At 36.2% G+C, this 14,769-nt stretch overlaps 1 protein-coding gene across 5 annotated transcripts in view; it reads right to left on the bottom strand.

The window, feature by feature from the left end:
- Positions 1-14,769, bottom strand: part of CUL2 (cullin 2) — a 52,013-nt gene that overhangs the window by 11,869 nt on the left and 25,375 nt on the right. For all 5 annotated transcript variants that reach the window (XM_054060631.1, XM_054060630.1, XM_054060629.1 and 2 more), the window contains 10 exons: positions 14,447-14,609; positions 13,156-13,280; positions 11,474-11,581; positions 9,234-9,293; positions 8,709-8,837; positions 8,516-8,602; positions 7,838-7,990; positions 4,857-4,934; positions 1,500-1,566; positions 133-335 (listed from right to left, as the gene is read on the bottom strand). In XM_054060631.1, coding sequence (XP_053916606.1) covers positions 133-335; positions 1,500-1,566; positions 4,857-4,934; positions 7,838-7,990; positions 8,516-8,602; positions 8,709-8,837; positions 9,234-9,293; positions 11,474-11,581; positions 13,156-13,280; positions 14,447-14,609 — 1,173 coding nt within the window. The remainder of the gene's footprint in view (positions 1-132; positions 336-1,499; positions 1,567-4,856; positions 4,935-7,837; positions 7,991-8,515; positions 8,603-8,708; positions 8,838-9,233; positions 9,294-11,473; positions 11,582-13,155; positions 13,281-14,446; positions 14,610-14,769) is intronic.

Below are 14,769 nucleotides of genomic sequence, written 5' to 3' on the forward strand. Positions count from 1 at the left end.
ATACAGTTAAGAAAAAAACTGTTCAGAAAAAAAAACCCCAAACAAACAGCGGATTCTTTTGTATTAAAAAAGCCCTCAAATATTAGAATCACAACACTGAAGACATGAAACATTTATATCGCGACTGCATACCTTGTCTGAGTCATGGTTGATCATTTTGACATCAAGTAAGGATTTGATGGTTTTGGTCAGCTCCTTCTCATTCATTTGTGTACTGTCCTGAAGCTCCTTGTAACTGACAGTTTCACTGTTGTTGAAGGCAAGCAGCACTGCCATTTGGTATGTTGTGACCATGGCTACATAAGGTTTGCACAAATAATTCATTTTTACTTCACCTGTAATGACACAAGTAGTATTTATAAACTGATGGAATGTGCTGAAAAGTAATGTGATGCCTAACAACTAGGGCTCCTTGTACCTTTCCAAACATTCAAGTCACACCTATGTATGCATTTAACACTGGGAATGGGAAGATGGAAGATGAAAGCTGACGCTGTAAACTTAACACATTCAGAATGTGACTTGCAACAAAAATAATTCTGATTAACTATGAATACTAGAACAGTAGTGTTTTCAAGAAAAAAGGAAACACGCAGTGTTGAATTTGAATAATGCAATATAAGTTATAGTAATAAAAAAAAGAAAATTCCAAATGTCCTCAACACATTGCAATGCATAAACTTCAATAAACACAGGATCACACAATAGTGATTACAGGAAAGTTGTTCCAAGGAAAGTTTTAAAACCAAAATATTTGTACTGTAAAGTTTTTCATGATATTCTTGTATTCTTTAAATTCCCTACAATAAAAAAAAAAAAAAGAAGAAGGCAAAAAGAGGCCAAAAAAAGCACTGAAGAAATCTGCCTGAAAGCAGATTTGGATTTTCTGTGTGAAAGTGACCTGGATTAAAGAGCAGCCTTCTACTATGAGAATTAAATTTTCATTACGTTATATTTTATGCTAGTCTGGTTTTCACTTCCATGTAATATGTTGTGGTGCACAGTCATTAAAACCTGGTACTGAAAGCACTTGAAATAAAATACGATTGACTGATACCTACTAAACTAAGCTACAATATTATATATCTAAGATATTTTTTAACAAATATTGCTATATACATAAACATGGGGGGGTATATCTGAGTAAAACAGTATAACATGCATTCTTAAAATTTAACATTCAACTAAAGGGCATCTGATACTACAGAAATAATTCCAGGGCAACTGTTAATAACTCATCAGTTCTGCGGTGCCATTTTGTTGTCAAGAACGTACAACTCTGTTTTAATAAATCATAGGTAACATACGCAAGTTTATAACACAAATTTTGGAAATACTAAGCAGCAAATACTAAATTAATTTATAATGCAAAATAAGTTACTTGACTTCCTATGCATCACAATGTTCCAACTCCGAAGTCTGTTGTTATTTGAAAAGGATTTTTAACAAGTAATTGCCAGTAGTATAGAGCAAAAGTTTAGCAAAGCACTTAGTTTTACCTGTACAAAGATAATGTAACCAAGTAAGCTTCCTCCCACTAAAATGCTGACTGTAAAATAATTCAAACTGCAAAACAAAATGAGCTTCCATTAGTCACACATGTAACTACTTAAAACAGTTTATTATCACGCTATCACCTCAGCGAAGAAATACTGGTTTTATGATGACCATGTTGGATGCAAATATCACAGATCAATCCATAATAGCATTTTCCCTTGGAACATGGGTGATGGATGGAACACCAGTCATTTACTAAACTGCTTGAACATATTAACTTATCAGTTGATGACTAAACCAAAAAGATTGTTGACACATTTATACTCTCAAAGCATAATATACTGTAGTTAAAGTGTTCTAAATAATCATCAACTCTACTGAATTTAAAAGCATCTCTAGGAGGTTTCAGCAATCACTCTTATTAGAATAATATTTTTACTATTCTGTTCCTTCCAATCCCACGTTTATTTTTATTTTTTCAGCCTGGCAAAATCATTCTATATTCCACAGCTTTGACATCCTATTGAAAATAAATTCAGAAAATCCATTTTATTGATATTTTTAAGAACATCCTTCAAAAAACATGAACTTCCAGTTAAGAGGTATTCCCCACAGTCAGCTACACATGGACTTTCATGATGAATCTCATTTTACATTCCTGAACATATTTTTATGGGGAATTAAAAAAGAGCAAGCTTGAAAGTGGGCACATTTTTTGCCACCTTCCAATATGGGTTTCAGGCCAGACACAACTACACAGTTTGAAAACATCTCAGAATCAAGAAGCAACCACAGATCCTCGAATTTCTAGCGAAACCTTCCGAAACCTATTTTCACAAAGCAGCACATATTTATGATTCTGGAAGTAACACTTCAGTGTTGTGCTAGCACCCAAAAATGTAACCATCCTCTCAAAATCGGTGTTTTAAAAAAATTTATAAGCAAAACTAGCATTAGTAGTAACGCTAATTTTTTTCCTTTTTTTATTTTTAAAGCAATTTCTTGTCATTATGTGAAGTGCTACATCAGTCATTCTGCAAAATGTTTTTTTCTCATATTTAAATTACACATACACTGATATATAGCAGAACAGGAATATGAAAACAAAAAAAAGGCCTTAAAAACCACTTTAAAATTCCTCTCTCCAAGAAATTAATTAATTTTGTGCAAGTGAAAATTTGCTACGCAGTTTGAAATCAGGCACTGAAGGGCACAAATCTGGCTATTGTAAGTGAGACCATGTTCCAGAAGACTCTAGGAATGTAATTTATAGAAGGTTCTTTCAAAGCTATACTTAGGAACATTTAAATGTGGTTTTCACCAGAGAATAAGAGATGGAAGGACATAAAAGACCTGTGGATTGTGATAAGAAAAATAAAATTTACAAGGAAGCACCAAAATGATCTTATATTACTTGCAAGCAACCAATCCCGTCATTCCTGGAAACTGCCAAGCGGTGGGGAGAAAATAAGAAAAGCCCTAGGTAATGCAACAAAGCACTGGGTTTAGAAGAATAACAGAACATATTCCCGAAGGTTTTCAAAAAGAAAAATCTTCTGAGGACACCACTTTCAGCTTATTTATTCTGCATGCTAAACTGATGCAGAAAAGTTACTCTGACATGAAGGAAAAGAAGAACTTCTCCAAAGACTAAAGTGGAAGTTTATAGCAAGACTTACAAAAATCAGATTTTATTTTAACAAATGTATTGTAAGAGTCCGATCACTTTGCTCCTACGAAGAAATATAAAAAAGGAGCTTTTTACTGGCATTTTTAGTAGTTATGGCATTATCTTGGATGTCCCCTAAAAATAACTTACATTTGGCTGAAAATGCAACAGAAAAATTCAAATACATATTTGACATAAATACATATAATATATACATATTATCCCTACCAGGAGTAAAACAATCAGACTGCATATATTGGCAAGCGCCTGATAAACCTCAGTTGTAAGAGAACGTTGGGTTTTTTTACTGATTCAGCAGTCTCTGAGCCTGAAAAAGCTGCTAAACAGTTTGCCTAGTTATAGTTCCCATACTTTAGAGAGCAACAGCAAAAAGTTTTTTTCTTTCTAAATCCCAGCCAGAATCCTGTAAAAATTCTCTCTTCACGGGTCGAATGATCAAATTTGGCAGCAAAGACAGAAACTGTCAATTTTTCAAACACTCCCCGAGGTTATGTTCTGTTTCCTCAGGAAATTATGAATGTAATTTAGAGCATTCCTAGCTAGGTGGCACGTGAATAAGTTAGCCAGTAAACTGGCAAAACAGTGAAGTTAGGCAAGCAACCAAGGCTCTGAGCTGTTTCTGATACCCAAGTCCATAACACTTTCCAACTGACAATACTCTTATTTTAAACCCACAAAATAAACAGCAAATTGTCATCAGTCACCTTCTGTGGAGACCATAGAATGGGTTGAAAACTATTACACTGCTAAAACCAAGCACCACTTGGCAGAAATAAAAGCAGAATTAATAGTTCTAGTATGTAGCAGTAATGTATTAAAAAGTTTCTTCACCTAAGAAATAGATACTTGCCATTATAATTTAGATCAGACAGCAATTCAAGCTATAAAACCTGCTTAAAAGATCTGTTATGTCCAATAATACAAAATTTGTATTGTCTAAAATGTACTTCACTACTAAACACATTTTAGCAAGGTCTACTTAGGCATACTTATTGCCTCAAATGTATTTCACCATTAAATACACTGCAGCAAAGATCAACACACATATTCTGCATTTTAACAGAACCATTGGACAGATAACATTTAGAACACAATAATATATAATCAACAGTAATAGAATATGCCACCTCCACGAAGCAGAAATAATCACATAAAAAGAGAATGTTTAGCCAAAGCAAAACCTTTACTGCTTTGAGAATTCATAAAATTAGCTTTAAAGAAGTTTCCACGAAGCTTGATTTTGAGTTGCTCCTATGAAACATGGGTCAAGAAACCTGTACCTCCATTTTAATCTGCTATTAAATATGTTCAGAATAATTCAGAAACAAAATCTTCTCTTTTCTAAATATCAGAAATTGGTTTTAAAGCGAAGAATCAAGCTATTTCATCTGATTGTAATCATTATCTCCCTCATCAATTTGGAACTGTAGGAGAGAGATGTGAAAAATAAAGAAAAGCTATGCATATATTCATGTGTTAAATTATACATACATAAATTCAGTATGCCACTTGGGCGACCTGCCAAATTTCCTATCAATTTGAAACAGGATAGCCATGATTCACAAACAAAATGAAGCAGCTCAGGTTTTTGTCTGTTAGAGTGATCATCTTTTATCTGCAGTTACCGTACATTTTCCACATGTTTATAAGGAGCCTCCTACTAACCTACCATCTGTACACTTTTTTCCAGTTCCTGAGGAATTGCAAATGTAGAAGAAGGAGCCTGAGTTAGAGGCCATGCACCAGCCTAAAGGTGTCAGGAAAAACAAAAGCATTAATGTTTTCATACAACATATACATAAAGAAAAAATAACAGTATTAAACAGATGTATAGTATATAGTACGCCATAAGACATTCAATTTAGATCAGGAGTTTTACTGCTCTTTTTTTCACTACTTATTATGCACACCGCATTGAGGTATTAATTCAAGACAAGAGTACAAGGCATTTTATACCACCATTGTTCAGAGTGCTAGCAAGTTAATTTTAAAAAGAAAAGCTAGAAAAATAAATAATTCCAAAATCACAGAATCATAGAATAGTTTGGGTTGGAAGGGACCCTAAAGACCATCTAGTTCAAATTAATCAACTCTCCATGTGCTTTAGCATGTCTTCTAGGAGGATCTGTTTCATGATTTTCCCAGGCACAGAGGTGAGGCTGACAGGTCAGTAGTTCCCAGGGTCATCTTTTCCAACCTTTTTAAAAATGGGCACAATGTTACACTTCTTCCAGTCACCAGGGGCTTCTCCCGATTGCCATGACTTTTCAAATATCATGGAGAGTGGCTTGGCAATCACATCTGCCAATTCCTTCAGGACTCTGGGATGCATCTCATCAGGTCTCATAGACTTACATATGTTGAGGTTCCTCAGGTGGCCACAAACCTGATCCTCTCCTACACTGGGAGGTGGTCTACCCCCCAGTCACCATTTTGCTGTCCAGGAGAGTGGTTATCAGTGAAGACTGAGGCAAAAGTTTTTAAATACCTCAGCCTTCTCCTCTGTTCATAAGAGGTCACCATTTTCAACCATCAATGGAGGTACCTTCTCTTTAACGTTCCTCTTCTGATTGATACATCTGTAGAAGCCCTTCTTGTTGGTCTCCACTTCCCTTGCCAAGTTCAGCTCCAGCTGCGCCTTGGCCTTCCTCACCTCATTCCTACACAATCAGGCAGCGTCCCTATACACTTCCCTGGTTCCCTGTCCCTGCCTGTGCTGTCTGTGCAGTTCCCTCTACTTCTCGAATTTGACCAGCAGGTCTCGACTCAGACACACTGGGCTCTTCCCTTTCCTGCCTGATTTCCTACATCTGGGGACTGAGAGGTCCTGTGCTTTATGGAAAGCATCCTTAAATATTTGCCAGCTCTGTTCCGCTCCCTTGTCCCCAAGGACCATGTCCCAAGGGGTGCTACCAAGTAACTCCTTGAATAGCTGGAAGTCTGCTTTCCTGAAATTTAGGGTCCTGACTATACTCCTGTCCCATAACTCTCAGGACCTTAAACTCCACCAGCGTGTGATCACTGCAGTCCAACCTGCCTCCAATTCTAATGTGACTGATGACTTCGCTTGTATTAGTGGCCATCAGGTCCAGTATTGCATCCCCTCAGCTGGGGTCTCTATTAGTTGGCCTAAGAAATTATCCTCAAAGCACTCCAGCAGTCTCCTGGATTGCCTACAGCTTGCAGTGCTACTTTTCAAGCATACATCAGGGTTACTGAATTTCCCGAGGAGGATGAGAGCTTGACAGCATGAAGCCTGCTGTAGCTGGAGAAAGCAAGCTTCATCGGATGGCTCTCCTTGATCAGGTGGCCTGTAGTACACACCAACCACAAGGTTTCCATTGGTTCCTCTGTGTTTTACTCTGACCCACAATCTTTCAATCTATTTGTGGCTATTCTTCAACAACAGCTCTTCACATTCTATCCCTTTCCTGAGATAGAGGGCAATGCCTCCACCCCTCCTTCCCAGTCTGTCACTTCTGAACAGCCTGTAGCCACCGATAGCCACAGTCATGGGATTCATCCCACCAAGTTTCCGTGATGGCAACTACATCATAGCTTTCTAGCAGCACAGTAGCTTCCAGCTCCTTCTGCTTATTCCTCAAGCTTCGTGTGTTTGTACAGAGGCCCTTCAGCTGGGATGCCAGTTGTATCACCTTCTTAGCGGACCCTTTATTACCTATGAGGTGTTTTGAAGAACTTTCCTCCCTGACACCTACTAACTCATGAGCCTCCCACTCATCTACACAGGACTTCAGCCTCGTCACAGCATTCCCAGAATGCTCCTGGACACGGGTGAAGGGCCCATACCAGCACCTCATCCCTTCAATCATTGTCTGTCTTCCTGCTGCCTGTCATAGGCAAGCTCGATGTTATCTCCCTCCCTCTTCACATCCAGTTTAAAGCCCTATCTACAAGCCTTGCAAGCTCCTGGGCAAAGACGCTCCTCCTGCTTTGAGAAAGGTGGCTCCCATCCGATACTTGTAATCCTGGTGCTGTGTAGGCCATCCCATTGTCAAACAAACCAAAGCTGTTGCACTGACACCAGCCACGGAGCCATGTATTAATTGACTGGACCCATCTGAGCCTTACAATGTCACCACTTGCAAATGGAAGGAGGGAAGAAAAAGCACTTGGGCCCCAGATGCTCTCAGCAGCCGTCCCAAAGCCCTAAAATCTCTTTTAATCCTCCTTGAGCTTTGTACTGCGGCTTCATCCCCTCCCACATGGAGCAGCAATAACAGGCAGTAATCTGTAGGCCTCACCAAGATGGGAAGTTTCCTGGTCACACCCATTACGCAGGCACCTGGGAGGCAGCAGACTTCCCTGTGAGTGGAGTCTGCTTGACATATCGGACCCTCTGTCCCCCTCAGTACAGAGTCTCCTACAACTACGTCCCTGCTTTCCACCCTCATGGCAGTTGCGGTAACACAGCATGTGTGCCATTGTGGTCTCAGCCCCTGCTCTGATGTAGGTGCATCACCCTCCACTTTTTCCTACAGTTCATCCTCCACATCAAGAGCCCCAGTGCTCACAGAGTATCAGTTTCCATATGTGAAGTATTTGTAGTTAAAAATAAGCGTTCACTTGTTATGAAAATATAAAAATTTAGTACAAATAACTCAATAAGAAGGAAATATATATTAGTACCTGTAGAACATATATCTGAAAACTAATTCCCAAATCTATAATAGTGTCCTGGTTTTTGATGAAGTTGTTGAATTTATTGTTGAGATCAGCACTAACACTCATGTCTGTATACATTCGATGGAGCTTGCTGGTAAATTCATATCCACAGGCTTGCTGTGAAGAAATATTGTGACAGGTTTCACAGTGAAAACAGTTCTACTTAAATAAATTTATATAAATAAATTATGAACATCTAGTCAGCAGAAGTGCTGTTACATTTACAGAGAACACTACCTACAACAGAAAACAAACACTACAGGCAAAAATGATCAGATTTATCTTAGTTTCATTTTCTATACATTGATTTATATGAACAGTGAATATAAATATATGAACAGCGAATATATAAAATTGAAAGATAGAGCTGGTTTATGAAAGTCCTTGGTTCTTTTATAGTGTAAATATGAATTATTTGAACACACTGAACAAAACTACCCAAAATCTCACAAAAATCTCAAATGCCTAAGTCATACTTGCCCATATATCTTTCATAGACTACCAAGAAATCAGTTTTTCCTTTTAGCTATTGGAAACAGGCTCTACTGATTGCTAAGTTATCTCTGGCGCCCTCTGCTGCTTCCTCTTAACACTACATACTGCTATGTTAATTTATTCTGCATTAGAAGAATATCACATTACCTTTAGTTTATTGATCATGGCTTCTTCAGAATCCATAGACATAGACAAACCATGAATTAATCTTTTTGCCAACATTCTGGCATAGAACTGTATTAAAAAAAACCCAAATATGAGTATTTTTAAAAGCATAACCACATTCTTCAAGTATACTTTAAATGTGACATTTTAACATTTATTGAATATCAAAAGTTACCTTTTGGAACACATCTTTGTCATCAATATATTTGAAAACAGTAATGAAACTTGTAAGTTTGTCTTCTACTTCATTCTCTGTCATTCCTTTTGCCGATTTCTTCAATAAGTTGTCACAGTACTTGGCCAGCTCAAATTAAAAAAAGAAAAAACAAACCCAAACCTACTTGTCAAGCTTGAGAACAAGTGTATACCAAGGTATTCAAAACTTCTACACAAAAGTTAAAGCATGAAATAAGTCACAGTCTGTAGTCTCACATTCTGTTACAAGGGCTGTATTCATAGGTAAAGAATACATACTACATGCACAGAAAATACAAATTCTATATCAAAAGCAGCAATCGCACCAATTTTGCACAACGACAAAATGTGCATGTGGATTACGTTATTTATTACTCCTGAAATACACATGTAATGCTGACTCAGTATGAGAAATGGATATTCACGTGATGGACCCTATGGCAATTCAGTTGATAGTATTAAAAAAGATATTTTTACTTTCTACAATAATATAAATATCACTTACCAACTCAGGTGCTTTGCAGATCGACTTGGGCTCCCTATAGTTAACTACTGATGTTAAAGCCTACATCAGAATACGGAGCAAAGAAAAAAAATATAAATTACTTAAAAACTTTCCTTTATGAAATTTGAAGAAATCAACAAAATGTCCAGGGCAAAGATCATCTGAGACCCTACAAAACTGAACTACACAAAAGGGGATTAAAAAAAAAATAAACAATGAATAAAACTGTTCAAATTACTGCTGTGTGAGAATCTGTGCGTTGAGATTCTTAAGTTGAGATTTAAATAAAAGTGGAAAGGGTAGAGGAACAGAAGTTAATAGGAGAAAGAAGGAGAACAAGTGAATTTCTGACTACAAACTTAAACGTTAAGAGTATGAAGAATTTGGTATACAGCAATATGTATGCTCCAAAAGTATGGACAGGAAGAAATTGAGGAATAATTGCAGATAAGGCAAATTTGAGCAGCAGTCCATCAACAGCAGCTTACATCAACAGCATGTATCTTCAGCTGGAAGGCATACATGGTATGTTCACAACAGTAAGAAAGGACAGATCTTTTGGTTGTTGTATTTTTAGATACACTAAAGAGGAAAAAAAAAATATTGTTCGAAGTGGAAATCCAAAGCAGCACAGTACAAAAAATATGGTATCTGAAGAAAACCTGAATACGAGGAAAAAGGAAGGAGATAATGGCAGCTTAGAACTAGAAATTGTAAACAAAGATACCGGAACTATCAAGACTAGACATTTAAATTAACTTTTTAAACTAATACAGAATCAAAAAAAATTGTATGACCATAGTTCCTAGGAATTATAGTTTGTTCTATGGAAGGAAAACATATTAATTATTGTTATTACTACAAAGAACTGACAACTAATTCCTGTATGCTGCCTTGATATTCTGATACTTGCTAACAGATCCCTAGAATCTCTGTGAGAAAGGAATGCATGACTTTACAAGAAATATGAAACTCTTTGAAGCTTAAAGCAGACTTTTGCAGTAATACCGGAAGCAACAACAGTAGTTTTGATCTCCACCAGGAAAAACTGACAGCACATTAAGCTTTTAAATATGTACTGTAATAAGGCTCACTGAAGTTAAGAATGGATGTATTTTAAGGAAAAAGTACATTGCCTATGTGCCAGCAAATGTAGCTGTCAATCTCTTAGTACTCCATCTTCTGGTACATGACAATGGCAAATGAGACAGAAACATATTAAGGTTCTGAAGTGTTTGTTTTAAAACACTAAATGATTTTTTTCTCGATATCACAAATACAAATGCATAACTGCTATAAGATTATCACTGGTATTTTCATCAGTGTGTCTTTCCAGACTAACTCTGGCTGAAAATTATCAAAGCTTTGACTATGACCCTCACTACAAAGTGCAACTACTGTAAAGACTACAAAAGAGCAACGAAATGTATGTGTTATCCTGTGACAGGAAGTTATAGTAGGAAAGCAGCAAGTGTACTCTCTAGGAAAAAGATAAAAGGATATATGGGAAAGAGTGGGAAATTAAACAAAAGATTAGACAAAATGTACTTCTTTAAGCAGGAACCACTCAGCCCCACAAAAGCCCATGCATGTTTTCAGAAATTGTTAATAATAATAATTATTATTATACACAGAACTGTTATCTTAAATACCTTCATGGCTATGCATTTCAAACACAAAGAGCAGCAAGCCTCTTCCCCTAAACAGGCCTACTTAACTTCAAGTGCATATCTTTCCTGGTAAAAGTTAGCTATTGTGACAGCGATTGAAATAGTGTAACTTTCCAGATATGTTTTGTAGTTAACTTGGAATAATCTAAACAAAGCTTCTATGTAAGCAGTGCTATCAATATTCAGAGTTCAAACATTATGGCTGCAAACAAGTGCAAGTTCGAATGCATGTAAGAATTACCAAACTTCCCACAAACCACAATCTGTCTATGTATTATCTGCACTTAAATTTACATTAAATGGGTCAGCTACATTCTTCTGAATTATGACAACAAGAAAGCTCTTGCTTTCCAGGGAAAAAGAAAATTATCAGAGTGGTTCCCTTTGTCAATATCTTTTCCCCTAATACTGGACTGTCTTTGGTCTGTTAAATTTCTAGACTAGGAAAACTGTGTAAGAACTCTTATCTTTAAAAAAGTGTTGATGCCCTGAAGAATTTTGGTGAGCCTGAAACAGGGTCCCATATTTTATTTTCTAGTGGGTTTTTTTATTTATGTAAATAAAAATTACCTTGTCAAGAGCACTCATAAAGTGTTGATCACCATTCAAAACAGTGTTGATGAGTTGAACGAATTTACTATGTACTTCCAAAACTGATTCCACAAACTGAGTTGGCATCTAAAAAAGGTAGATAAAACAGAAAGCAAGTTATTGCGTAAAGTAGTATTATCTACACACAAACGTATCTGCATTAGTTGTACATTTTTTCCTCATTATCTTTTTGATAAGTCAAAATCATAGTGATTAAGTCTTTGAGAGGACTTATTCTGAATTGTTGTACTCTAATACTACTATACTTGAGCATGTTTTGCAAATAAAGTCTATTTAAAGTCCCGCAATCAAATAGATTTCAATCTATACTTCTCTCACGCTATCTAATCTTTCCTATCACACTCTAAAATCCTTTCTTAGCCCTTTCAAAAATGATTAATTTTAACACATAAATCCAGCGATGGAGTCTGAATGCTACTGAAATAAGTAAATTGCTTGTACACCCCCACTTGAGAGACAGCAAATCCAGATGAACCTTTTGAACCTTCCTACGCAGGACAGCTACCAACCGAATTTAGTGTGTCCCACTTAAGCATAACATTTTGTATAGGAATGACTAACATGAATTAGAGGCGTCCCTATGCAGACAAGCTGGCAGGCAGCAAAACAAGAGTACGCAGTGCACTAGCAGCATCACACAACCCCCCTGGTTCATCCTCAGGTCACACATTAAAAACGTTTTGATGACAAGGTACTTAATCCACACAGTGGAGCAAGTATTTCACATTTTGAGTTTATTTACATAAGGCTGTGAATTTTCATCATCTTCTGCATTCATTTCCCTGCGCAGACACTATTACTTCAAAAGAAAAAGCTCAATAATCTTACAAATAATTTGAAAGCAAACTATACTACTAAACTATACTGCACACAAGAGTCACAGAAGAGTAAGCACTCCTCCTGTGCAGTCAATAAAAAAGTGAATTTACAACAGTTTGCATTAATGTATTATTACAGACAGAATCACTGGGTAGCTAAAGTCCCCATTCTACAGTAAGCACAGATCTGGACAGCAAGATGTGTACATGTACAAATATAAAGCCAAATGAAAGCCTGTTTGCTTGTTTCTGAACAGCAACGCTAGAGGAACAAGAATGGAATTGAGTAATTTAAACACGTATGAACAGAAAAAAATTTAATGCAATTAAGTAAAATAATTAAGCTGTGGTATTTTCAGAAATTACACAAAAATATGAGACTGCAAAGCTATTAGTCAAAAACACCACACTGAAATCGGGACAGAACGTCAGATCTTTACAAATAACACGTAAGTAAATTAAATGGAATCAGTGGTTCCTAACATACTGGAACAGCAAATGCCAGTGACTTAAGAAAACTTCAGGAAAAAAATACATACAAACAAAAGAACAAAAGAACCTACTTGCCATGACAGCATTAAATGAGCAACAATGAGAAATAACTAGCTGTAGTTGTTTGTGGTTAGATCACAACAATCAACTCTCAGGATAGATATGTGTTGCACAACTAAGGGTGCTGATTAGAAGTTACAATTTATTCATTATGTTCCAAACCAATTTCATATAGACAAAATTAAACAGAATAGACTAAAAAGAAAAGGGTACACATTTCATCAAGAATGTTAATCAAATAGGTAATTTCAGCTGCCTGAGGAAACTCACATTTTCCTGAGAAAGATTGCTGGTTGCTCTAAGGCCCTCATCATGGATATGGTTTTGTAGTTCCTGAATCATATGAGGTAAACCACTTGACACAGCACGAAGTAGAGTATACATATTTGCCATGTCTGTAACAGAGATACATTTTTATAGAATATGCTTAGAAACACTAGAAATCAACACTTATTATAGTACCGAAATTTCACACAGAACTTAAAAGACTGAAACAAGACCAACCGTATTGAAAAAAAAATTAACATACACCGGATCACTGACAAAAGAAAAAAAGGAAAGAGTAAGGCTAATATCTGTATTTACTGAGCAGTGCCATTGTGACTACCTCACTCGTCTGACACTGCTTATTTAGAAGAGATATCAAGAGGAGAGGTGGACTAGTATGGAAAAGTATTGTGTCACTTTATTTTAACACTTGGCATCCCTAAATCTCCCTTAGTAGCAGCTGACTAAAATGAGTTTAGATATGTTCTTAACCTGACTTTTTGTTTTTCTCCAGTGGTGCCTTGAAATTTTTCTCTGGTTAGGAATGCTGGAAATAAGCTTCAACTATTTTAATAAATTTTTTTTAATTTTTTTTTTAATTTTTCCAAAAAGGGGGCTAATCTCTGTTCAAATGTGTGAAACTCCCTGGAAATGTAACACAATTATTAGATAAAACTTGAGCTTGATTGTGAAAAATAATTTGTTCCACATTATTCTTGCATCTTCCATGCAAGAATAAGCATTCTTTCAAGAATAAGATGTATGCAGTCATCAGGAAGGACGATTTTTTTTAATCATAACTATGAGAGCATCTGCTTCTGTAAAAAGGATTTGGGAAAAGAGATCACAAAAGATTCAGGACAATAAAAAGTGGCTATGAAAAGAAGCCAAAATATTTTATAATCCTGATCTGTCAAATGATGATGAAGAAATGTGTAAAGACATAGCCATTGGTTTACAAATGAAATCACAGGTATAAAATATGATCAATTCTACAGGACACAGGACTTCAGTGTGTTTTTAAGCCAACTAAGACAAGGAAAGAGAAAGAGTATTGGCTGAAAGAAGGGTTGTTAATAGTAAAAGGAAGGTTTTGACTATATATTTGGAAGAATGATATTAATTACATAGTAAAAAAAAAATGCCATTCAGGGTTTAATTGGGCTTTCTAGATGAAGATATTAGTTGAAAATGCTTAAGGACATAAAAGATCATTGAATAAAGATAGTAAAATTGCAATGCTAAATGAATAAAATAAAAAGCACTTCATGTTTTTGTGACCATGGAGACTTACCACTTCTTTTCTCTTGTCTGATAATATTGTGACATTCTGCATGTAGAAACTGCAAGTGATCAGCTACCATTCTCTGTTGGCATTCATGAATCACTTTAACATATGAGCTGGGATGTAAGTATTTCCGACACCGCATTTCTTCATCTTTTAATCTACCTAAAACCTACAGACAAGTTTTAAAACTGAGAGCTGATCAAATACTAACAACTACAAATACACAACAGTATACGTATGTAGAATGAGACACACAAATAAGTAACAAAGTCAAAGAACTTGCCTAGGAGGCTGAAAAATCAAATTTGCTTTTTTGAATCAGGCTGTTG

Source organism: Cuculus canorus, chromosome 2 (genome assembly GCF_017976375.1).
Source record: "Cuculus canorus isolate bCucCan1 chromosome 2, bCucCan1.pri, whole genome shotgun sequence".
Taxonomy (NCBI): domain Eukaryota; kingdom Metazoa; phylum Chordata; class Aves; order Cuculiformes; family Cuculidae; genus Cuculus; species Cuculus canorus.